General features: G+C 44.7%; 1 protein-coding gene across 1 annotated transcript in view; it reads left to right on the top strand.

Moving 5' to 3' along the window:
* The window catches only part of LOC147727573 (ovochymase-2-like), a 455,363-nt gene that overhangs the window by 138,853 nt on the left and 294,647 nt on the right, over positions 1-21,863 (top strand). Inside the window, exons 6-7 of the mRNA XM_086961618.1 lie at positions 3,629-3,764; positions 6,253-6,411. Coding sequence (XP_086817744.1) covers positions 3,629-3,764; positions 6,253-6,411 — 295 coding nt within the window. The remainder of the gene's footprint in view (positions 1-3,628; positions 3,765-6,252; positions 6,412-21,863) is intronic.

The raw sequence follows: 21,863 nt of genomic DNA, 5'->3' as shown, positions 1-21,863 counted from the left end.
TTAATGTAAACATCTCTTAATATGCAATGAAAATTAATAAAACATTCATAAATACAATAAACTTATACAGTGCGCATAAAAAACATATATCACAGACTAATTACATTGGACTAATTATGAAAAACAAACAAGTAAAACCCCCTATTTTCAATGGATCAACGAGTGTTGCTCCTGGATAGTCAGATCAAATAGCCTTTATATCACTTGTGTGAGGCTTCCAATGTCCAAGATTGGCGTATTCTGTGAAAACCACCCGGCTTTACTTGGATTCTATAAGCATTGTGCGTCGACGCGTTTCGGTGTTTTGGCCGTGGATATGGTTACACCTTCCTCAGGACGAATATGATTGGGGTCATCAAAACCTTGATGGTGGTATCCTTCTTTATAGTGGGTCTTGCATTTATCGGGATACTAGTGGGGAAATATACACTATTTTATCCGATTTTATGCTCGTCACCTCATCATCTCACTGGATACAGTTTTAGAGCTTTTGTCAGTTCTATACAACCGTTTCCTTTGTGATTTTCATAGACTGTACTGCTTCCCTCGAAGCTCTGGTAATTTTACGTGTCTTAGGTTTTAATACAGGGTTCCGTTGTCCTCAAATATTTTGCTTTCACCGCGGTAACAACTTGGGTATGGACTTTCAGATCAGTCATTCGGCGAGATTCTTTGAACTGGATATGTTCTTCGTGTTCTCCACCTCCTGCTCAACCGCGGGTCTGAGAACGAGCCAGACCACGTTGAAAGCAAAATATTTGAGGACAACCTGAGGAAGGTGTAACCATATCCACGGCCAAAACACCGAAACGCGTTGTCGCACAATGCTTATAGAATCCAAGTAAAGCCGGGTGTTTTTCATAAATACGCCAATCTTGGACATTGGAAGACTCACACAAGTGATATAAAGGCTATTGGATCTGACTATCCTGGAGCAACACTCGTTGATCCATTGAAAATAGGGGGTTTTACTTGTTTGTTTTTCATAATTAGTCCAATGTAATTAGTCTGTGATATATGTTTTTTATGCACACTGTATAAGTTTATTGTATTTATGAATGTTTTATTAATTTTCATTGCATATTAAGAGATGTTTACATTAACTGTTTTTCAGGAAAATTGTATTTCTGAAATTTTAATATTGAGTTTGGTTCCTTATGTTAAGGAAAATACCTTGCGGAGAGAGAACTTTTAATAAAGAAAGCGTATATATGTTACATTCTAGTTTGTGGCCAAATTTTTAAATAATATGCTTGTGTCATAGTTAGGTGCTAATGAGGATAGATAACTAATTTCTAAGAGTTAGTCCAGGGAAATTTCCTTTGACTTTGATTTTCTGAGGAGATAAACTGTATTCTCTCTCGAGTCTGCCCCCTCGTGTGAGACAAATTATATCACAAGTAAAAAGTAATCTTTCTCTACTAGTTACAAGCACGAGTTAGGTGGGAATCCTGTGCACTCAGTGTCACTGCCCTACCTCAAGTAGAGCCCTGTGCTGCCTTGACGAGAGGCTGAGGAGACACGAGGTTCAACATAGCACCATGTAGTTCCAGAGGCGACCCCTGCCCAAGCGCTGCGGTTTGGGGGTGCAGGGTGATGTGAGCACTGTTCGTTCAAGATGGCCTAGATGTGGAGACGAGAGAGCAGACGCACAGAGCGTTCCTGTTTGATCTCAAGCATGGATTTCCTATATGTAGACCCAAATTGAATTTGCATCTTAGGTTTCAGGTGTGTACCTCACAGAGCCGCCATGTAGGCGGTATAGTTCTCTAATGCTTACTGCTTATGCAACGTACTTCAGAGCTAAATCATCTCACAGAAGTAGCCAGATCAACTCTGAATCAATGTGCCGCATAGGTCAAGTCCTGCCCTGCATGGCAAGTTTCCTGTGGCAGGGCTGGCTCTGAAAAGTATACTGCTGCAGTGGGACCACATTTGCTGCGGAGAAGAAGACAGATAGATCCTTGGGGTTTGAGGTGAACCAATGGTCACTTGAACCTCTAACCCCTGATACCTCCCAATCCTCTTTACTGAAAGATATCCACAGGGCAGGGTGCAGTTCCTTATCCGCAACAGGCCTCTACACTGAGATTGAGTGAGAATCCGAAGATCAGTTCCCACCATGGAGAAAGAGCTGGACATGAGCCATTCTGAATGGGAGAAGCGCATCAAGGGATAACAGCAAAGTGTCTACGGTAGAAAATGGGAAGAGAATATTGGTAAGAGAGCTGCCCGAGATTACACAGGAAATCAGCGGATAATAGGGATCCAACTGGGGAAACTTAAATGTCAAAGCTCAAAAAGAGCAGACAGTCAGCAAGCAATTTAGCATTCAAAATAGCTAACACTCAGGGTGTGCAAGGCATACAGATACAACATTAATAGTAAAAGGGTGAAGCACTCAGGAGGGTCACTTGATAAGACTGGAGCTCAGTAAGTTCCTCGTCTACAATTGCTGTCACTAACACTGACTGCGTAATATTCACATGTAGTGTATGCATACAACGGCAGATTCTGGGGAGCTGGTAACTTCAGTGATGTTAAAAGGTAATGTAAAGACAATACTCACAGGGGGAGAGAATTACTGCCTATGTTGCAAGCTGTTTGTCCATAAATTCTGGTGATCTTACAACATGGAAGGTGTAAACAGAAAGGGCTGGGGGCCTTAAAACACAGACCTATTAGACAAGGAGCTAAAGGGGTATAGAGTTTAACAGGACAGAATGGAAAGCGTAGGTAAAACTTGGCGGAAAACAAACAAACATAACACATTACGAAACTGGGAACTCAGGCAGCAGCGATGGTAATGCAACACACTGGGAAATGAGAACAGGAGAAGCAGAGAAAGGAAGGCAAGCACAGAAAAAAACTGGTAGCAACAGAAGTAGTCGAAGTTGAAGGAAACAGGAAGTACTGAAATGCTGCTAGCTCAAGAAACAGGGTAGCACCGTAGAATAGTGCTAGCTCAGAGAGCAGGGATACTCTACAAAATAGTGCAGGATCAGAAATCTAGGAACTGCTGTAAGACAGTGTTGGTTCAGAAAACAAGGCGACACCACTAAACTGTGTAGGAATCTCTGGAAACAGAGCGCTAGCCAAACAGGAACACGGCTACAATGAACAAATAGCGCTTAAAAGAGCTCACAAATGATCAGGATTTTATCCTACAAGTGTGAACTGAGATACAATACAAGGTCAAGGAGCTTGGTCCAGTACTGGAAGGACCAGGCACGCCCTCTAGTGGAGGGCATGAACGCACAGGGAGCAAAATGTGACATGTGTAGCTTATTTTAATATAACAAATTGTATACTCATTTCTTTTGCTCTGTGTAAAATGGTGTTAAATGTTGTAAGAATGTGAGCTGGAAAGTTATAAACAAAAACAGACAATAAGCCTTTATCCAAATTTTGAGGTGGGGTGTAACTCAATATATAAAATTCCCCTCTTATGTGAATTCACAGAAAATGTTTTTGTCTGTTCTAATCTACTCCTACATTGCTAAAAGTACTGCGAAGTGGCTTGATGATATTGCTAGACTGCTCATCCCAGCACATGGCCATCTGTTGCTTCTCTAGTGAAGAATATGTTGCAGTGAACTGATAATAACCACCTCTGTCTTTTTTGCAGTGGAAGATTTCTATTGCCCCTGATCAAAGAATACGGCTCACCTTTCTGTCCTTTGAGCTAGAACCAGCTAGTGCTTCGGGCTGTAATGACTTTGTTGAGGTTTATGATGGATTTCTGGAAGGATCATCATTGCTAGGTACAGTAACTGCATTTCCAAATTTACAAATGTAATGATTACTATTATCAACTACATTCTTAAATGTCCTTGTCAGTATCGTGCCTTTAGCATTGACTTCGTAGGAGTGTTCCTGTATGACACTCGCAACTTTGAGCAACTTAATTCAGATGATTTGGTGATACAGCCTACCAATGCAAATCTAAGGGGAATATTATCAAGGCCCCACGACAAAATTATCGCCGCTTTAGCGTCCGTTTTCGGGTGAAAAGCTGCAATAATTTTATTGCACTATCAGCAAGGACACACGTGTTTCTATGCCTCTGCGCCCGTTTCCTCAACGCTCAGCTTTGCAACGTTAATGATAGGCAAAGTGGACGTGACTGACAGAAATAACGTGGAAAATGTTGCTAACAGACATTTCTCCAATTATCAATCTGTTCGCTAACCTGTGGAGCGACAATAAAAGTAGTGCTAATCGCACTTATCTCAGGTTTCATTACGCCTTCTCTGAATCCTACTAAGCTATTATAGCTTATGGGTGGTGGATTATAAGGCTGAGACTACCCTGCCCTATCTACAAGGGGAAACATCCTTTACAACGCAACTTTTACAACGCAGTGCTTTTACATCGCAACTTTTACAACGCAAACCATTACAACGCATTGCGCTGGAGGGCGCTCTAGGATAGGGAATAGATTTAATTTACTATCCAACACCTTCCCTACTATCCACGGGGACTGGAGTTGGAATAGTAAATTAAACTATTCACTATCCAGCATCCCTCAACACTATGCGTTGTAAAGGCATGCGTTGTAAAACTTGCGATGTAAAAGCATGCGTTGTGATGTCATACATCCATCTACAAGGATTTGCCTATTGCTGTGCGATTATTGCTGGATTTCCAGCGATAAATGCAAATTTTGGTGCTATCGCTGGATTTTTTATCGCATTGGAGATAAGCGTTGATGATAAGGCGCTATCTCTGCGATATAATCCAGCGATTGCCGGCGATAATTATACTCGCGCTAAGAGCGGCCAGCAATAATTATCACTGTCTCTTGATAATGTGCCCCTAAGACCTTTAGGGGCATATTTAGAAAAAATGTGGGAGGGCAGTACTGCGCAAAATTTGGCAGCCTGCGCTCTGACATTTTAAAAATGCAGGGGTGTGTCATATTTACAAGAATACGACGCACCCCTGTGTTTCCCCTAGCGCAAAAGTAGCTGCCTAGCATCAGCCTAGGAGCCCTGCAGCCATGTTTCATGGGTGCCTGCACAGCAGGGACGATTGTTTATGTGCAGGAGGGACACCTTCCGGCACATGAACAACCAATAATGGTAATTTGCTCTTTCAATGGTGTTTCAGAATGCAGCAGACATGGAAAGAGCAAAAAACGAGGATAAATTAATAATTTCTCCCTGTATTGCCATTCTAATGCCTGATATTCCATGGCATTCGATTTGGTGCTGCCTCATCCTTGTAAATCTGGGTCAGCCTCAAAAAGCAATGGGTGTTGCAAGCCCCTTTGCTGCAGAGCACTGCAGTGAAAAGGGGTATATTTACAAGGTGATGTTAAGCCACACTAAGTGGCTTCACGCCACCTTGAAAATATGGAAAATGCTGCTACACTACAGGAGCGTAAAAAAGTGATACTCCTGTGGCGATAGTTGCTTCTATACATGCCCCGTGGTTTCTATTTTCCAGGACGGCCCTTTGTTCAAACTTTATTAGTTGTCATACCACTGCCCTTACCCGTTCCCAGTTAGCATAGAACAATGTAAATTAACATTGACTGTCATGATGTATTATAAGGAATAAAACACCCCTTGAATATATAAAAATATATTTCTAATTCCTTCTTTAGTTTCTGACCTTTTTTTAGAAAATCAGCCTAGGGACACTTCCTCTTTATGGTCAAAAAACGTCCAAAATCGAGAGATAATAGAATTTAATGTACTCATTTACCACTAGAAAATAATTACACCTACAAAATGATGGCCTGCCTGACACCTGTATTTGATACCCTTCGCGTCTCGAGCTAGCTCCCAGTAACAGCAGGGCTCCATACCTAAAGTGAGAAAGCTGAAATCCAGATGATGGGTTTAAAAGGAGTGTGGTCTGGATTACAGATGGATTCTGCAGGGACCTCTTCTACACTGCAATCAAACGAGTAGAGATGAATTGTGAACTACTCGTGCTGCACACCCGAAGCAGGGAACAGTTTCACACAGAGGTTTGGAATGATAATGCTTTCTGTCTAAATTAAGGCTACACTGGCATTGAGGCACCCTTGTCAACCATGATACCCCCTTTTTTACGCCCATGAGAAAATTCACACTTGTGAGCGTGCATCACAGAACTTGCATCTACAGGCTACAGACAAGCTCCATTTACTCCTGTCAAAGAATGGAGTAAATCAGTTTTGACGGAGAGAAAGAGCAGCAACACCCCCAGATTGGTTTGGTGTGGGGTAATAATTAATCATTTGGGCAATTCTCTTTACAGGACGTTTCTGTGGAACAAATATTCCAAGTCCCCTGGTGTCATCCGGCCATGCGTTGGTCTTACGTTTCAGCTCCGACAGTGCCACCACTGCCAAGGGTTTCCACGCCAGATACACGGCCTTCAGAGGCGTTCCACCGACAGAAACACCGCCAACTGCTGGTAAGAGCACGCTCGCTTTTAGCATGGGCGCCAGACAGAGAAAGAGAGAGAGGGGCGGAGAGAGAAAGAGAGAAACTGCGAAAGTAAGAGACAGAGACGAAAAAGATGCAGAGAGAGTGAAATAAGAGGAAAGGCAGAGAGAGAAAGAAAGAGAGGGTAAGTGAGAAGGCCAGAGCGAGACAGAGAGAGGGAAAAGATGGAGAAAGAATGAAACAGAGCGAAGGCGGTCAGATAAGAATAACTGAGGCAGAGAGGGGAAAGAGAGAGAGAAATACGGGGAAAGTCGGAAAGTGAGAGAGAGGGAAGATGGAGAGATAGTGAAATAAGAGGAAAGGAGAAAGAAAGAGAGGGTAAGTAAGAAAGCCAGAGCGAGACAGAGAGAGGGAAAAGATGGAGAAAGAATGAAACAGAGTGAAGGCGGTCAGATTAAGAATAACTGAGGCAGAGAGGGGAAAGAGAGAGAGAAATACGGAGAAAGTCGGAGAGTGAGAGAAAGTGAGAGAAAGTGAGAGTGAGGAAAGTTGGAGAGATAATGAAATAAGAGGAAAGGCAGGGAGAGAAAGAAGAGAGTGTAAATAAGAGGAGAAAAAGAGTGAGAAATAAGGTGAAAGACAGCGCAAGAGAGTAAAGGAGTATGAGACAAACAGAGAGCAGAAGATTGAGGGAGAAAGAGAGAGCGAGAGTAGGCGAGGTAAAGAGAGTGTGGCGAATAACCACATGATGATACAAATCAGATGTACGTCCTTAGCACGAACCTGCAGCCTGTATCATTTATTTTACGTACGTTGATAAGGAACAGAGCTGTAAGGAGCAGGTGAGAGGAGAAATGTGATATTTCCACATGCTTTGTTCCAGAAATCACTTGGTCCTTGAATGATGGAAGGCAACTGATGCTGTCTAGCAATGTTCAAATAATCGTGTAACTAGGGTATTAGGGTCCCACAGAGAAGTATGAACGTGTATCACCCTCAAGGTTGCACTCTTGGAGACACAAACAGATTTGAAGCAATGATATTTTTGCAGAATTGTGCAATTGTCTCCAGATCAAGACTGGATTCAAACGTACAAGTGAAAGTTCTGACTGCTGCCTCGCAAGCTGCTTTACCCCATGGATCTGAGTATCCAAGCAGAGGGAGCGCGAAAATAAAACTATTGATCCATGGGCTGAAAAAGCTGAAAATGTGCCCGATTTGGGTGCCATCTGTTTGTATATAATCATGTAGTTATGAATAATCCCTGAATGAAATACTGTTTTGTGCTTTGATGGTTTTAAACTTTTTAACCGAATAAAGCAAAAATGTTGACTTTGACTTGACTTTGGGTCACACCAACATCTTGAGTGGGTTTCTGAATTTTAAGGCATTCACAAACAAACCACAGTACTCAATAACATCTACAAAAGGCTAAGATATTGTTGGGTACTAAGATGCCCAAAATCTACGCTTAAGCAGTTTTAAACAGGTGGAAAATTATTTGTGCATAATGATGATGTAAACATATTTTTCCCGGGCTAAAGCCCTCCTGCACCCACAATCTTTATGAGACTGTTTCTTCCCCATTCCCACCCTGGAAAGTCACGTACAGACTTCGACTCTAGTAAAAGTTTGATTAAAGCCACCTATTTTAGCTCGATGTGCTACATACAAATGCCCCTAATCTGGCCCCTGCCCCTAACCTTCTGAATACAGCAATTACACCTCAATGACATAATTCAACGCGCCTACCTACAATTTCCGAACACGAAATTCTACCAGTCCTGGTCCGTTGATAAGCATATGATTTTAAATATTTGCGAAGTTCATTTGTCCCCACTAGTTCTTCCTAGATTTCATTTCACGCAACCGTTCTCAGCATTCCTTATTTTATTTTTTTGTGCCTACTTCATATCCACGTGTTAAGTTTTAACGGGGTATACCCAAAAAAAACTACCCGACCTGGGTCAGAGATACAGTACTTTCGAGAGATGGTCGTAGTAGTTGCCTTACTACTGTAAGTATTACATAAAAAAGAGACAGACAGTACTCCACACAAGATTTGGATTCAACATGCAGGCAGAAGGAAATTTAATTTCCATGAGTGACACATTCATTAGATGCAATTAAGATTCATTCATTCATTCATCTTTATTTCGGCACAAAAAGATTTGTAAAACAATAATACATTTTTAAAATACATGTCATAAACCATTTTTGATGCAAAATAAACAGTTATGGTTAAAAAGTACAATACTAATAATATATGGACATTTTGATTAAAATTGCACATCGTTACAAACCATTGAGTAGACGGTTGTACGGGGAGCTTAGGAATAAAATCATATGTGTACAGTGAGGTAGACCTGTCTATCAGTTTTTCATTATCCACACAGAATAAAAACATTTAAAAGTAAATTACAACAAGTCGGGTTACAATTTGGATTGGGTCGATTAGAAAATTTCATCATAGTTTTAAGCCTTTCTTCCTGCGTACGAAATAAATAGAGAGCAGAAATCTACTGACACTAAATACTATTGTTCTAGTCGTATCAGTTTTGATGATTCTCAGTGCCTCCTTACATGATCTTATGCCCAGGAGAATGCACAGGGGTTTAATCCACTTTCCTCTCGCCTTCTCATAGGCCAAACAGAAGAAAAGGATATGCTGGTCATTCTCCTTATGATTTCCCTGGCACATAGTGCAGATTTCACTAATTCTTTGGTCATCTCCGGCACTCCTGGACCAACATGCCAAGGTTGAATTGGTCACAAGATTGCCATACCTCAGTTTCATAAACAGTGTTTTGGCTAGGGGAGGCTCGACTTCATCAAGGAAGCTCTCGAAGCTAGGCTCGTCCTAAAAGGTCAAGAAATTATTTGTCAGCGTACCACCTCTACTTTCACTAGTCGTAGTGCTTTGAACGAAACTCCAAAAAGCGAGCTTCACCAGATTTTTTGAGTAATGTGGTAAGGATTCTGGGTTATCCCAGAACTGCAGCAGGCCTATTTTAGTGAACCATAGTCGAACGTGTTTTAGCCATATGTTAGATTTTGATACATCAAGGTGCATTACTTCTTTTAGCCCATTCCTATAGTCCAATAGTTCCGGTGTTAACCAAAGTCTCACCCAAAACATTAGGGGTCGTAAGACGGTGTAATGATCTGTTCTTTTAACATTTAGGTCCAGCAATAATGGTATTAAAGGAGTGCCTTTAGGAGCCCTTACAAGGCTTCTCAAGAATTTATTCTCACTAATTGAGAAAGCATTCTTGGTCATGGGCCCCCAAATTTCTGCACCATACAATGCTGCGGATTGAACCTTGAACTTAAACATCTCTAACGCTGGTGAGACAGCTTTTTACAGGTACTTGCACCATGCTTTTTGAGGATTGGGACAACATTTTGTGTAAATATTAGCTTACTCTTCTCTATTTGGGGCTTCCACGTGAATTTTGAATCAATGCAAACCCCCAGATAAGAGAAGATTTGGACCAATTCTAATTTCTGGACATTTAATATTGGGCAACCTTTTTTCAATTTGTGGGGATTGAGAGCCATACATTTGGTTTTCTTTGTGTTTATTTCCAATCCCTTTTGGTTGCAGTAGCCATAGAACGAATGGAGCAGTGCCTGTAAGCCTCTATTAGTTTGGGAGATTAGGATGGTGTCATCCGCGAATAGTAACGCAGATACCCTCTCCCCGTTCAGTTTGGGGGAATCATTATTGCAGCCAGCCAAATGAGTAAGAATATCGTTCACAAACAGTGAAAATAAGGTAGGGGCCAGCACGCAGCCCTGACGGACCCCGAACTCTATTGGTATCTCTTGGGATACTTCCCCGTTTGGGCCCCATCTTACTTTTGCAATTCTTTTTGCATGTAACTCAATTATCTGATGCAACAAACAACTAGGTAACCCCATCTTATGAAGGGACTTCCAAAGAAGATCTCGTGGCACAAGGTCGAACGCCGCTCTGAGATCTACTAAGGCGACGTAAAGATGACCTTTTTTAATGTGGACATACTTCCAGTAAAGGCAGCAAAGTCTAAAGACTTGATCTACAGTGCTCACTTTGTTCCTAAAGCCTGCTTGGAACTTAGTGAGAACAGAGTTATCTTCCATCCACAGATTTACCCGAGCTAAAATATGCCTAGAATAGATTTTTGGGAGAATATCCATTAGGCTAATTGGGTGATAGTTCGAGGGGTCTAACCTATCGCCCTTTTTGAATATTAAAACAATTTCTGCTCCCCGCCAACTTTCTGGGAAGTCAGCACCAGATGCCAGTACATTACACAAATAGTTGATATATGGTGCCCAAACATTTAAGTCGTATTTATAGAGGTCACCAGGGACTTTATCTAATCCGGGTGCTTTGCCATTTTTTACAGCATTAATGGCCATTTCTGTTTCCTCTATAGTAAATTCCAATTTAGCTCTGGAAGGAATATACCACGACATATCTTCACAACTAGAGTCTAGGGCCTCATATTTTTTATATAGGGTGGTAAAATGGGTGACCCACGTGTGTTCATGTAGGTGAACATCCTTGACCACTCTTCCTATGTGACTCCCATTTGCCACTAATCTCCAGAACCCTATATTATCTTTTGCTTTTGTGGCTATCAACAGGTCAGCCCAACTATCTTCCTCCCAAGCTTTTCTCGCCACCACCTGGGTATGCTTGTATTCCTTCCGTGCTAATCGGACATCATTTGGTGACTTCATTTTTAATGCCAACAGAAGACGCTCTTTAGACTGCCGGCAGGTCTTGCCATACCATGGCTTGCTATGGGACAGATTATTTAATTTTTGATAGTTTTTTTAGGCATTTTGGTAACCAAAGGTTGTAGAGACTTAAAGAACTCATTGTGTAATTTAATAAAATTATGGGGGTTGTCGGCCTCCACAGGAGATTTTACAAAAGCGGAGAAGATCTTGTCAAATAGTAGATACATTTCTGCAAGATTTTCGCCGCGCACAAGTAAGTGGGACCATTTTAGGACACGCCTGTTATTGCTAACCAAGATTTCATCGCAAGAACCACTTTGGTAGTCTATTAAGTTGACACTGCCAACCCAATTGATTATACATAAATCAAATAATAAATCCAATGGGCGATGGTCACTCTCTAGTCTATCTTTGACCTCTAGATCGATCATGTGCTGCCAAATATCCAAAGACACCATTATAAAATCTAAATTACTCTTTGAATTATTTCTTACACGGGTAGGTCTTTTGGATACATCCGACGGAAGACGTCCGTTACAAGCCCTCAGGCCGTGTTCCGCAGACAACCTCATTATTTGGACAGCCAAAACTGAACAATGGACAGGGACAATATTATCTAAGACAGGGATATTGTTTGCTCGATCTTCCTCGTCAAAGACGTCACCCAAACCTAGGATTGGTTCATAGTTGCAGTTCAAATCCCCTGCTAATATTACACTTTCTTTGTCAACCATTCTATTTAAAAAAGACTCCAATTTAACCAATGTCAGTGATTCTTTAGATAGCGGGGCAGGTCTGCTGTAGACATTAATTAAGTATAACACCTTCCCTTCACACGTAGTAATTTTTAGTGCCAATATATCCATTGAGCTAGTATCTAGAACTTCTACCTGTATCTTAAGGGTTACATTTACCCATGTAACAAGACCACCAGAAGGCCTACCTCTTGCTGAAGGGATTGCGCTAATCCCAAAGGACTTATAGTCTACTCTATGCGGCGTACTGAGCGCCCATGTCTCCTGGAGAAGGCAAAATGCACTCGAGTCGATGTAGTTTGCCCAATCAGGGTCACTCAGGTTCTTTGTTAGTCCTGCAATATTCCAAGATATTAGTTTAAGGTTTTGTTCATGACTATTGCCAAAAGACATTTGCTCCTGGATTGGTATAGCATTGTTTGCACTTGTGCTTCCTGTGCATGGAGTGCCTAAAGGATCCTTATCTTTTGGGTTTTGGTACACTCACCCATTCTAGTGTCACAATTGACAGATGCACAATAGTGCACTAGGTCCTTTGGTGTTGTGTCCCCCCAAATACGTTCTTCCCCCAGTTTCCCTTCACCATTAGAGTTACTCGAAGCTCCCTTTTTCCCATCTGGGACAAGGACAATGGGATTAATTTCAGCATACTCATCTACCTCAGCCATTTTTCCCCCAGAATCATATATGAGCTTGGGGCTTGATATGCATTTCTCACCTTCGCTGCTATCTTTATTGCTTGTAGTCGGCCTCAGTCAGTCTACTGCTTCTAAGCAACTGATCTATTGGATGTTGGTATCCCTCCCCATCTGCTAAGGTAACCTGAGCCCCTATCATTAGTCCCACCCCAGGCATGATGTTTGGCCCTAGACCAACTACCACCATTGTCATAACCCTTGGTTGGTGGGTAAAAGAACGCGAGTGGTCTAGTTTCGATGGCTGTTATATCGTCTTGGGGGCTCCATGAGCAGATGAAATGCGATGTTCGAGGGTCTTCAAAATTTATAACTACACAGTCCCCTGGGAATGTTTTCCTAGTATGTCCTGTCCACAGAACTCTCCGAACCATCAAGATTTTACTTTTTATGTGTGGGGGCAAGGGCCTGTTAACATTGAGCCAATGGCATACTTTGTTTTTAAGTGCCCAAAAGGTTTCCTCACTTTGTGTACCTAACTCTGGTACCCCCGTCAGAACAACTATATAAGGACTGGCTTCTGGTGGTACGTTAATAGGGCCACCCTTCAGTGATCTCCCCATTCAATGCTCATTTAGTTTATGCTGGATGGGCTTAGTACCAGTAGGGTCTGTTTTGGGGGGATCTTTAGCTACCAAATGGTTACCTTCAGTATTCATCCTAGCTGCATTTGTAGGATTCAAACCCAAACTTCTGGGTAGGTTTGGGTATTGAGTTTTATCTATGACTGGAGCTGGGATTGGAACTGTTGCTGCACTAGTCATAGTTGTTTTAGATTGTATTCTGTCTATACTAAGACTTGACAATGTTATAATGCTCTTTTCTACCTCAAGGAGCTGGGTTTCTATGTGTGACAATCTAGTTTCCAAGGGAGTTAAAAGTTTTTGAGCATTATTCCTAAATGTGTCAACAAAAGTGCAGCCCCCTCGTCTAGTGTACCTGTGTTAACAATCACTACGTAATCTCCAACTTGAGAATCTTAGGTCCCATTTGATAGATCTATATGTGAGTTTGTTTGCAGGGCATCCTGTCCAGGCTGGCCTACCTGCAATGCCGGCCCCTGTTTATCCCCGTTATTAATTGTGGGGTCACTATTGATCTTTGTTTTAGCTACCTTAGCTTTGCTCCCAACATGAGCAGGGGGGGTGGGTCGTTTCCGCTTAGATATGGCGCCCTCCCGCCTTCCACGTAATTGCCTAGTACTAGTTTTTTCATGGGCCACAACTTCTATATTTTCAGTTGTGGTGTCTACTAGTGAATCGGCTCCCGTTGAAACCGAAATACGAGTTTGTGGTTGTATGGGAGCCTGTGGCATTGTGCTTGGCATGCTATGTACAACTGCTTGTGTTTCTATAGGGTTGGGTCTGCCAGTATGTTCTGGTGTTCGGGCAGATGCGATATGGCCCATAGATGATCTTTTAGCCATCGCAAGGTCTTGGGATACTCTACGTTCCATCAGACTTATGCCCTGGTCTATGACTGAGTTTGCCCTAATTATAAAATTATCAAGGGTACCTGTCAGCTGGTTCCCCCCAGTGCAGCCTTGCTCCTGCTTTTGAAGGTTGCCATACCTTACGTGTATACAGCTAATCAAAAGTCAATAGTTTTAACAAAGACAAATGTTTGAAAAATGTACATACAATTTGCAGGCCCACGAGGATGAACAATAAAGAGGGATGGCCCGGTTCGGTCTCGTACGGCCTTGAACGGGCTTAAACGGTCCCGCCCTTGGCCCGGGCTTCACCCCGGTCTTCGTCCCGTGCGTGTGTCCCGCTAGCGTGTCAGTGGGCGTGTCAAATATAGTTAGAGGGAGGGATACGGGAAGAGGCTCCAGCTGCGGTCACTGATCACACCGCACGCCCGCTGGACCTCGCAGTCCTGACCCGGCTGTTCCCCGTGAATGCTCTCCGGCTGTCTGGGGCTTCAAAGTCCTTTCCCCGGTCCGCTGCTGCACAGTTGAAAGAGGACACCAAAAATGCACAAAGTTCAAGCCTACGAGAGGCGCCCGCGAAGCAGGGGCCGCGAGGCGTTTTGTGCGGAGAGGGAGGGTTCGGGAAGAGGCCCCAGCTGCGGCCACTGATCACACCGCACGGCCCGCTGGACCTCGCAGTCCTGACCCGGCTGTTCCCCGTGAATGCTCTCCGGCTGTCTGGGGCTTCAAAGTCCTTTCCCCGGTCCGCTGCTGCACAGTTGAAAGAGGACACCAAAAATGCACAAAGTTCAAGCCTATGAGCGGCGCCCGCGAAGCGGGGGCCGCGAGGCGTTTTGTGTGGAGGGGGAGGTTTCGGGAAGAGGCTCCAGCTGCGGCCACTGATCACACCGCACGGCCCGCTGGACCTCGCAGTCCTGACCCGGCTGTTCCCCGTCAATGCTCTCCGGCTGTCTGGGGCTTCAAAGTCCTTTCCCCGGTCCGCTGCTGCACAGTTGAAAGAGGACACCAAAAATGCACAAGGTTCAAGCCTACGAGCGGCTCCCGCAAAGCGGGGGCCGCAAGGCGTTTTGTGCGGAGGGGGAGGGGGAGGGTTCGGGAAGAGGCTCCAGCTGCGGCCACTGATCACACCGCATGGCCCACTGTACCTCGCAGTCCTGACCCAGCTGTTCCCCGTGAATGCTCTCCGGCTGTCTGGGGCTTCAAAGTCCTTTCCCCGGTCCGCTGCTGCACAGTTGAAAGAGGACACCAAAAATGCACAAAGTTCAAGCCTACGAGTGGCACCCAAAATGCAGACAGAAGGAAATTTAATTTCCATGAGTGACACATTCATTAGATGCAATTAAAATTCAAAAGATTGAAAGCATTAATGTTTCTACATGTATCAGCTTAACTACATTCAAAGTGCATGTTGTATTTACAGTGCTCACAGTGTGATAGGCAGATTAGGCGAGTTATTTGGGGTAATGGGGGTGAATTGGTGAGTGAGGGACAGGGTAAAGGTATAGTTACATGGACACACTTCTTATGTACAATAAAACCTATACAGCCTGATGTAGGTCTACAGTTCCCATACATACATAACTCATAGGCATATATAAATTGATTAGTTCAGCTTCTATGAGTCTGTTGGTGTATAACAGATGGTCTACGTTTCGACTCCTTGTGAAAGGAGTGTGACTTGTTCCTCACTGTGGGGTTTTCATCAGGACATGGTTAGTGGGAGGAGCACCTAAAGGTAATGGAAATGGTTCAGTATGCGATGTAACTATGGTGGAAGGCCGAATAGGTGAACTGAATAACACCTACTTGTAGTAGGAAAGACGGTAAATAGACGATCCTTGTAGGGCATTCAATGTCTTCCTTGGGATCTGTAGTGGAATGATAGATCTTAGAATGACATGAGGTAGGTGAATCAAAATCCCTCATGACTAGTGTGGTACACAGACTCACTTTGATAACAACTCACGCATCCGGGGTTGTCTCCTTCCTTTTTTCCTATGCTGCTTTTCATCTTTTGTGATATTTCTTTCTTTCTTTCCTGCTTTCTGTTTAAGGCTGTGGTAGAGATAGAAAGGGGTCCACCCTTTTCTGAACAGTTTAGTTAGCTGTTATTTTTCATATTTTGCTTTAAACTGTTTTCTTCTTTCCATAAACGTTTAATTCTTTCCATTTTATGGACCTGTTCAAATTTTTGTGCACATTTGTATTTTGTTTTTATTATTATGAGGACCCGAGATTCAATAGTGGGTCCATAATCATTTTTTCAATCATTCAACCAATTTGACTTTTTGCGGAAAGGTATCGTTTTGTGTTTTAGCCAAAACTTCTTTTTTTTTAAGTGACATACTACAGACCATACACGTCTGGCATGTAGATCTCAAATACCTGTTCGGTCTTCTATGACCTATTCGTACCTTCTTATATCATGTGTAATGTCACTGCTACATACAAGGATGCTAGGATGAATTTGTATTCTTCTTAACGTCAGACTTCTTGGAATTGAGAGTGGATCCTGTGCACACGCACGTTTGGTTGATGGTCCGATTGTGCGGACTACGTTTGTGAGAAGTTGGCCTGGTATATAATGCTCACTAATTCTAGTGATCACTTTGTACCATGCCAAGCAACCCTTATGATGATTGGTTGTAAGTCAACCTAGTAGACCAGTTATCCTAGTGGTAACATGGACAAAGCAGTCTAAGGCTAAACTCTGAAAGGCATGTGAAGCCAGCTGTATTACCATACACAACCCCCTTGAATACCAAATGAAAGGACACCACACAGATATATATTGAGAATATATATTGATTTATTAACTAAAAGTATCCCCTGGACTCTTTATGAGCACAGAAGCACAAGCGTTAAACACAAGACAGTTTAAAATACACAAAAGTTGCACAATATGGATGAGCCCTAGGGGCCACCTAAACCATATACTAAGAAAGTGGTATAAGAGATACCAATCGGAAGGGAAACAGGCCTAGGGCCTTGGGAATCGCTGGAGCTATTCGAGACTAGCAGTGACTAAGTCGGGAAAGGCCCGCGGGACTCGGGTGCAGTGTTTAAAGTGCACGCACTCACCAATGCAAAGTCTATGGTGCGTAAAAAGTGCAAAGTTAGTTAGTTCGGAACCTTCCGAGTGACCTATAAAGCTGAAACTTGAGACACAGGCCCTAGAGATGTGTACCAGTGTAGGAACACTGGCGGAGCTGAGTTACCTCACCCACAGGAAGCGGGTGCACTGGGTCGAAGTAGTGTCGGGTTTTGTCACGCTGGTCGATGGTGCTTGGAGCTGAAGATGCTGCAGGCGGCTCGAGGTGAAGAGTTCCGGTGGATCCAAGGGTGGATCTGTAGATGTGAGGACCTGAAAGCAGAGGGGACAATGTTCAAAGTCACTAGCCAGTGACTACCGTGGAAACGGATTGGAACCAGGCGATGTCGGGTGCAAACAGGTGTTGAGGTGTAGTTTCTCTCTGCAGCCACGTGGACATCGGGGGTTGAGGATGTCCAGGAGTCGGTCAGGGGCTGTCACACGCAGGCTTCTCGCTGTTGGCGGTGTTGACAATTTGATTGTAGCAAACAGGTCTTGGCTAATGCAAGCCACGCAGGAATCAAAAAAGGCTTGTTACTCGGACCAGCAAGGTCTGAGCAGGGGCTCCTTTTCACAGGAGCTAGGGCAAGTCTGGAGCAACCAGACTCGCAGTATAGTTTGTAGTTGTAGTTGCCAAGATGGCCGCTGACCACGTGGCTAGTGGCCGGGATGGCGCGTCAAGTGGCACAATGCAAAAGGGCCCCACGCAGATCATGGAGATGCTGGGGGGCTGATCTTCGGTGCAAGGGCTGCTCGGTGGTGGGGGTTCTCAGTCCCCAAAGCACAACGTCGAGGATGCCTCTGGTGCTGCGCTGTCAGCTCTTCAGGTGTCTTCCAAGATGTCCGGTCCCACGTCTCTCGGTGCCTCCACGGGTCCCTTCTTTGCAGGGACTGTGGATCGGGCTGTGAAAAGTCTGGGAGTCTGGGTCTTGTCAGGCTCTGGGCTCGGGCTCCGGCGGGAGGCGGCGGCAAAGCAGACGTCGATTCGCTGGTTGGTACCTGTATTCACAGGGTGGCCACTCCTAGGCCACAAGGGAGATTCTCTTCAGTCTTCTGAGCAGCAGAATGTCGAAGTCCAGTCTTCTTCTTTGTTTAAAGTTGATTTCAGGATGATCTTCCGTGCAATGGCACTGCTCCCACTCTTATTCCCAATCTGAGGGGTGGATCACCTACTAGGTCCCTCCTCTGGGTGGGACCAGGAAGGGGGGCGGTTACACCCCCTTTCCTTTGTCCAGCTCCTCGCCAGGCCTGGGTCTGGAAAGTCCCAGGACCAGTTTGGACTGGCTTATGCACGGGGACACCTTGTGTGCCCCGGGCATGTCTCAATCTATTCAGCCCTGTCCTACCCAATACACAAAACCCTGTCTGGGGTGGTGCTCGCACCTCCCAAGGCAGGAAACCCTTTGTCCAAGCCTCCCTCGCTGGAAGGACTCCCAGCAGCAGGAGGTCAGACTTGTGTCTGTGGTGGCAGCATCCATTTTGTGATGCTGAGGCTCTGGTTAACTTTAACCGGGGTTAAGGCTACACACATGTCGTGTCCCTCTAGAAGGGTGGAATGCTATCCCCGTCGACAGAACTGTCGAGGGGATAGTATTCCAATTCGTATGACACCTTACTCGACATGTTTTGATAAAGCCAAACCAAAGATAGCATATAACCGCGAGGATTATAATGCACTTAAGAGTATATGGTATGGCAATATCCCGGAACAGCTTAGGGAGTGGTTCCCGACAGCTGCAGACAGGCTCAGCTCACGCTAGAGCACCATCTCACATGAAACCACGCACTCTGCCCCCAGGATTGCAGGGGCCTTCCATAGGAATGGCTTACAGGTTAACATGTGTCCAGTTTAAGGTTAGATATAGGGATACTATATCTAAGTAAGAGGTGATTACACCAACTTACCCCAGCTGAGTGATCAGCCAGTTGTGTCAAATATGGAGGCCAGGCCAGGGGTGGCACAATACATGCTGCAGCCCCTGGTAGGCCTTGGATGCACCTATGCCCTGGGTACCTAGGCCAATAAGGTGAACCAGTTCCAATTGTGTATGCACCTATGGTACATGGAGTCAATTTTAAGGAGAGAGCAATTAGCCTGGGGCCCTGAATAGCAGGATCCCAGGCCAACTATGTCAAAAACCAGCTAAACACCAGGCAAAAAGTTTGGGGGTAACCATAGTCAGATATCCACCCTCCTACATAACCCCCCCCAAACGAAAGGAGATAAGGCTATCCTTGACCAGGTAAGCCTATATTGCCTAAGTGGCCATATAAGGAAGTACCAGCTCTGGCTTGGTTACCCCCTGTCTCATGGTCCACTAAGCAACCCCTCACCCTAAGGGTATCTGAGGGTCTCCACCATAGGGAATCTCTACCTGTGGTGTGTCTTTGCAAAGTTAAAGGCTGGTGTTGGGATGGAGTACTGAAGTGAGATTCCTCTGTAGGACTCAGCTTCCTCCAATCACTCTCCACCATGTGTGCCTTTCTTTCTTTGACTGAGTTGCACTGTGCTCTCAGGGTCAACCTCTGGCTACCTAAAGCTGGAGGCTGAGTCCCTCTGTTTGGCTTACTGGAGGGACAGTTCAGGTTTGGGCCCTTAGGATCCCAGGTTTGGCTGTGCCCAACAATATCCTTCTGGGGGAGGTCCCTAACTACTTTTAAGGGGGATCCCTCAGGAGTTTTTAAAGTTTGCACCTCACTAGGGCTACTAGTTTCGGTGCCCCTAATCTGTTGATGGGGGTGCTTTATTTGACAGGGGGCCCTTTGGGTCCCACTGTCCTTCTTGTCCTCTGCAGCCCTGGGCTGAGTAAGGCAAGGTAGAGAGGGGCAGGTTACCTGCTCCAGACTGGGTCCCACCTGAGAAGGGTCCACTGCCATCAGAGGCTCTGTCAGACCAGGCCTAACAACCTCTGGGACAGTTCCTTCATCAAGGGTAAGATCAGTTCCCTGAGGAGGCTGATCTTTTCCTAAAGTCTGGTGGGAGGGAGATTTATCTTCCTCCTCAATGCTCTCTGTTTGGGTTGAGTGATCCATCATTTCAGGCTTCACTACCCATGTATCAGTTTGAGTTTGGGCTGTGGCCATCACAGCCCCACCAACCTTTTCAGGAAGAGACTCAGTTTGGATATGGGCTGTTACCATCACAGCCCTGCTACTCTTTTCAGGAGGGAAGTTAGTTAAAGATGGGGCTGAGGTTTGCTCAGCCCTCCCAACCTTTTCAGGAAGGACATCTTGGATTGGGGCTGTAGCCATCACAGCCCCACTAACCTTTCCATGGAGATTTACAATTCTAGAATGGGTTTGCTGTTTAACCTCAGCCCAGGCTGAGATTTCCAAATCATTACCCAGTAGGCAATCTACAGGCAAGTTTGCTGACACTGCCACTCTCTTTGGGCCAGTGACACCTCCCCAGCTAAGATTGACTACTGCCATTGGATGATTGGTTTCTATTCTATGCCATCAATGTTTGTCACCTGATATTTGGCATCAGGTAGAAGTTGCCTTGAGGGGACTAGACATTCAGCCACCATGGTGATGCTAGCCCCTGTGTCTCTGAAGGCCTCAACTTTCAAACCATTGATGAGGGGCTCCTGTCTATACTTGCTCAAAGTGTTTGGGCAAGCAGTGAAATTGGCAAACCCCATGCCAGTCTCATAGACAAGAGTATCTGAGTTAGGGGGCCTGGATAGGCCAGAGTCCACCTGTCCTCCAAAAGTAAACCCACCCAAATTCTTGGGGGTGCTCCCACCACCTGGGGGACCACTGCTAACAGTGACAGGAGGTGTTGGAGCCTTACCTGGAGGTATATTCTCTTTATTGCCATTCTTGGGACAACAGCTATCTGTTTTGTAATGCCCCACCTGTTTACAGGTATGACAATAAGGCTTTTTCTCGGTTGTAGAAGTGTCTTGGGACCCACCACCATTCTTGGAGTTTTGGGGCCCTGGGGAAGTCTTTTCCTTACTTTTATCCCCATCCTTCTCTTGAGGCTTGGTAGTCTCTTTCTTTTGGTCACCACCCTGGTTCTTAGGCCTGATCCTGGTTCTGACCCATTTGTCTGCCCTCCTACCCAATTCTTGTGGGGAGGTCAGATCAGAGTCAACCAGGTGCTGATGTAGAAGCTGATTTTGACAATTACTTAAGATTTGCTCTCTCATAATTAAATTATACAATCCTGTATAGTCAGTAACCTTACTTCCCAGCAACCAGCCCTCCAGAGCCTTAGTGGCACATTCAACAAATTCAGACCAGTCCTGAGTCTGTGTCTTCTGGGTATCTCTGAACATTAACCTGTACTGTTCAGTGGTTAAGCCTAACCCATCAATCAGAGCACTCTTCAGGACCATGTAGTTTCTAGAATCCCCATCACTAACTGTGAGGAGTCTGTCTCTGCCTCTGCCTTCAAAGGAGAGCCACAATATTGCTGCCCACTGCTCCTGAGGGATCTGCTGTACTCTGCAGGCTCTCTCCATTGCAGTTATCCATTTGTGGATATCATCCCCAGCTTTGTAGGGGGGGCACAATCTTACTCAGGTTTCTTGTATCAAAAGACCTGTCTTTATCCTTAGGGATAGTGCTGCCACCAGTGGATCCTAATCCACTCTCTCTAGGCTGTCTTGCTCTAGCAAGTTTCTCTTGGGCCAAGGCAACCTCTAACTCTTGTCTCTGGATCCTCAATTCAGCCTCTCTCATTTTGGCCTCATGTTCCCTTCTCTGAGGGCTAGTCATCTCCCTTCTGGAGTGACCATGAGAACCTCTAGAAGCATGGGAGTT

The sequence above is a fragment of the Lissotriton vulgaris genome, chromosome 3_1 (assembly GCF_964263255.1).
Source record: "Lissotriton vulgaris chromosome 3_1, aLisVul1.2, whole genome shotgun sequence".
Classification (NCBI taxonomy): domain Eukaryota; kingdom Metazoa; phylum Chordata; class Amphibia; order Caudata; family Salamandridae; genus Lissotriton; species Lissotriton vulgaris.
Note: the sequence above shows the minus strand (reverse complement) of the source record. Positions and strands in the feature narration are given on the sequence as shown.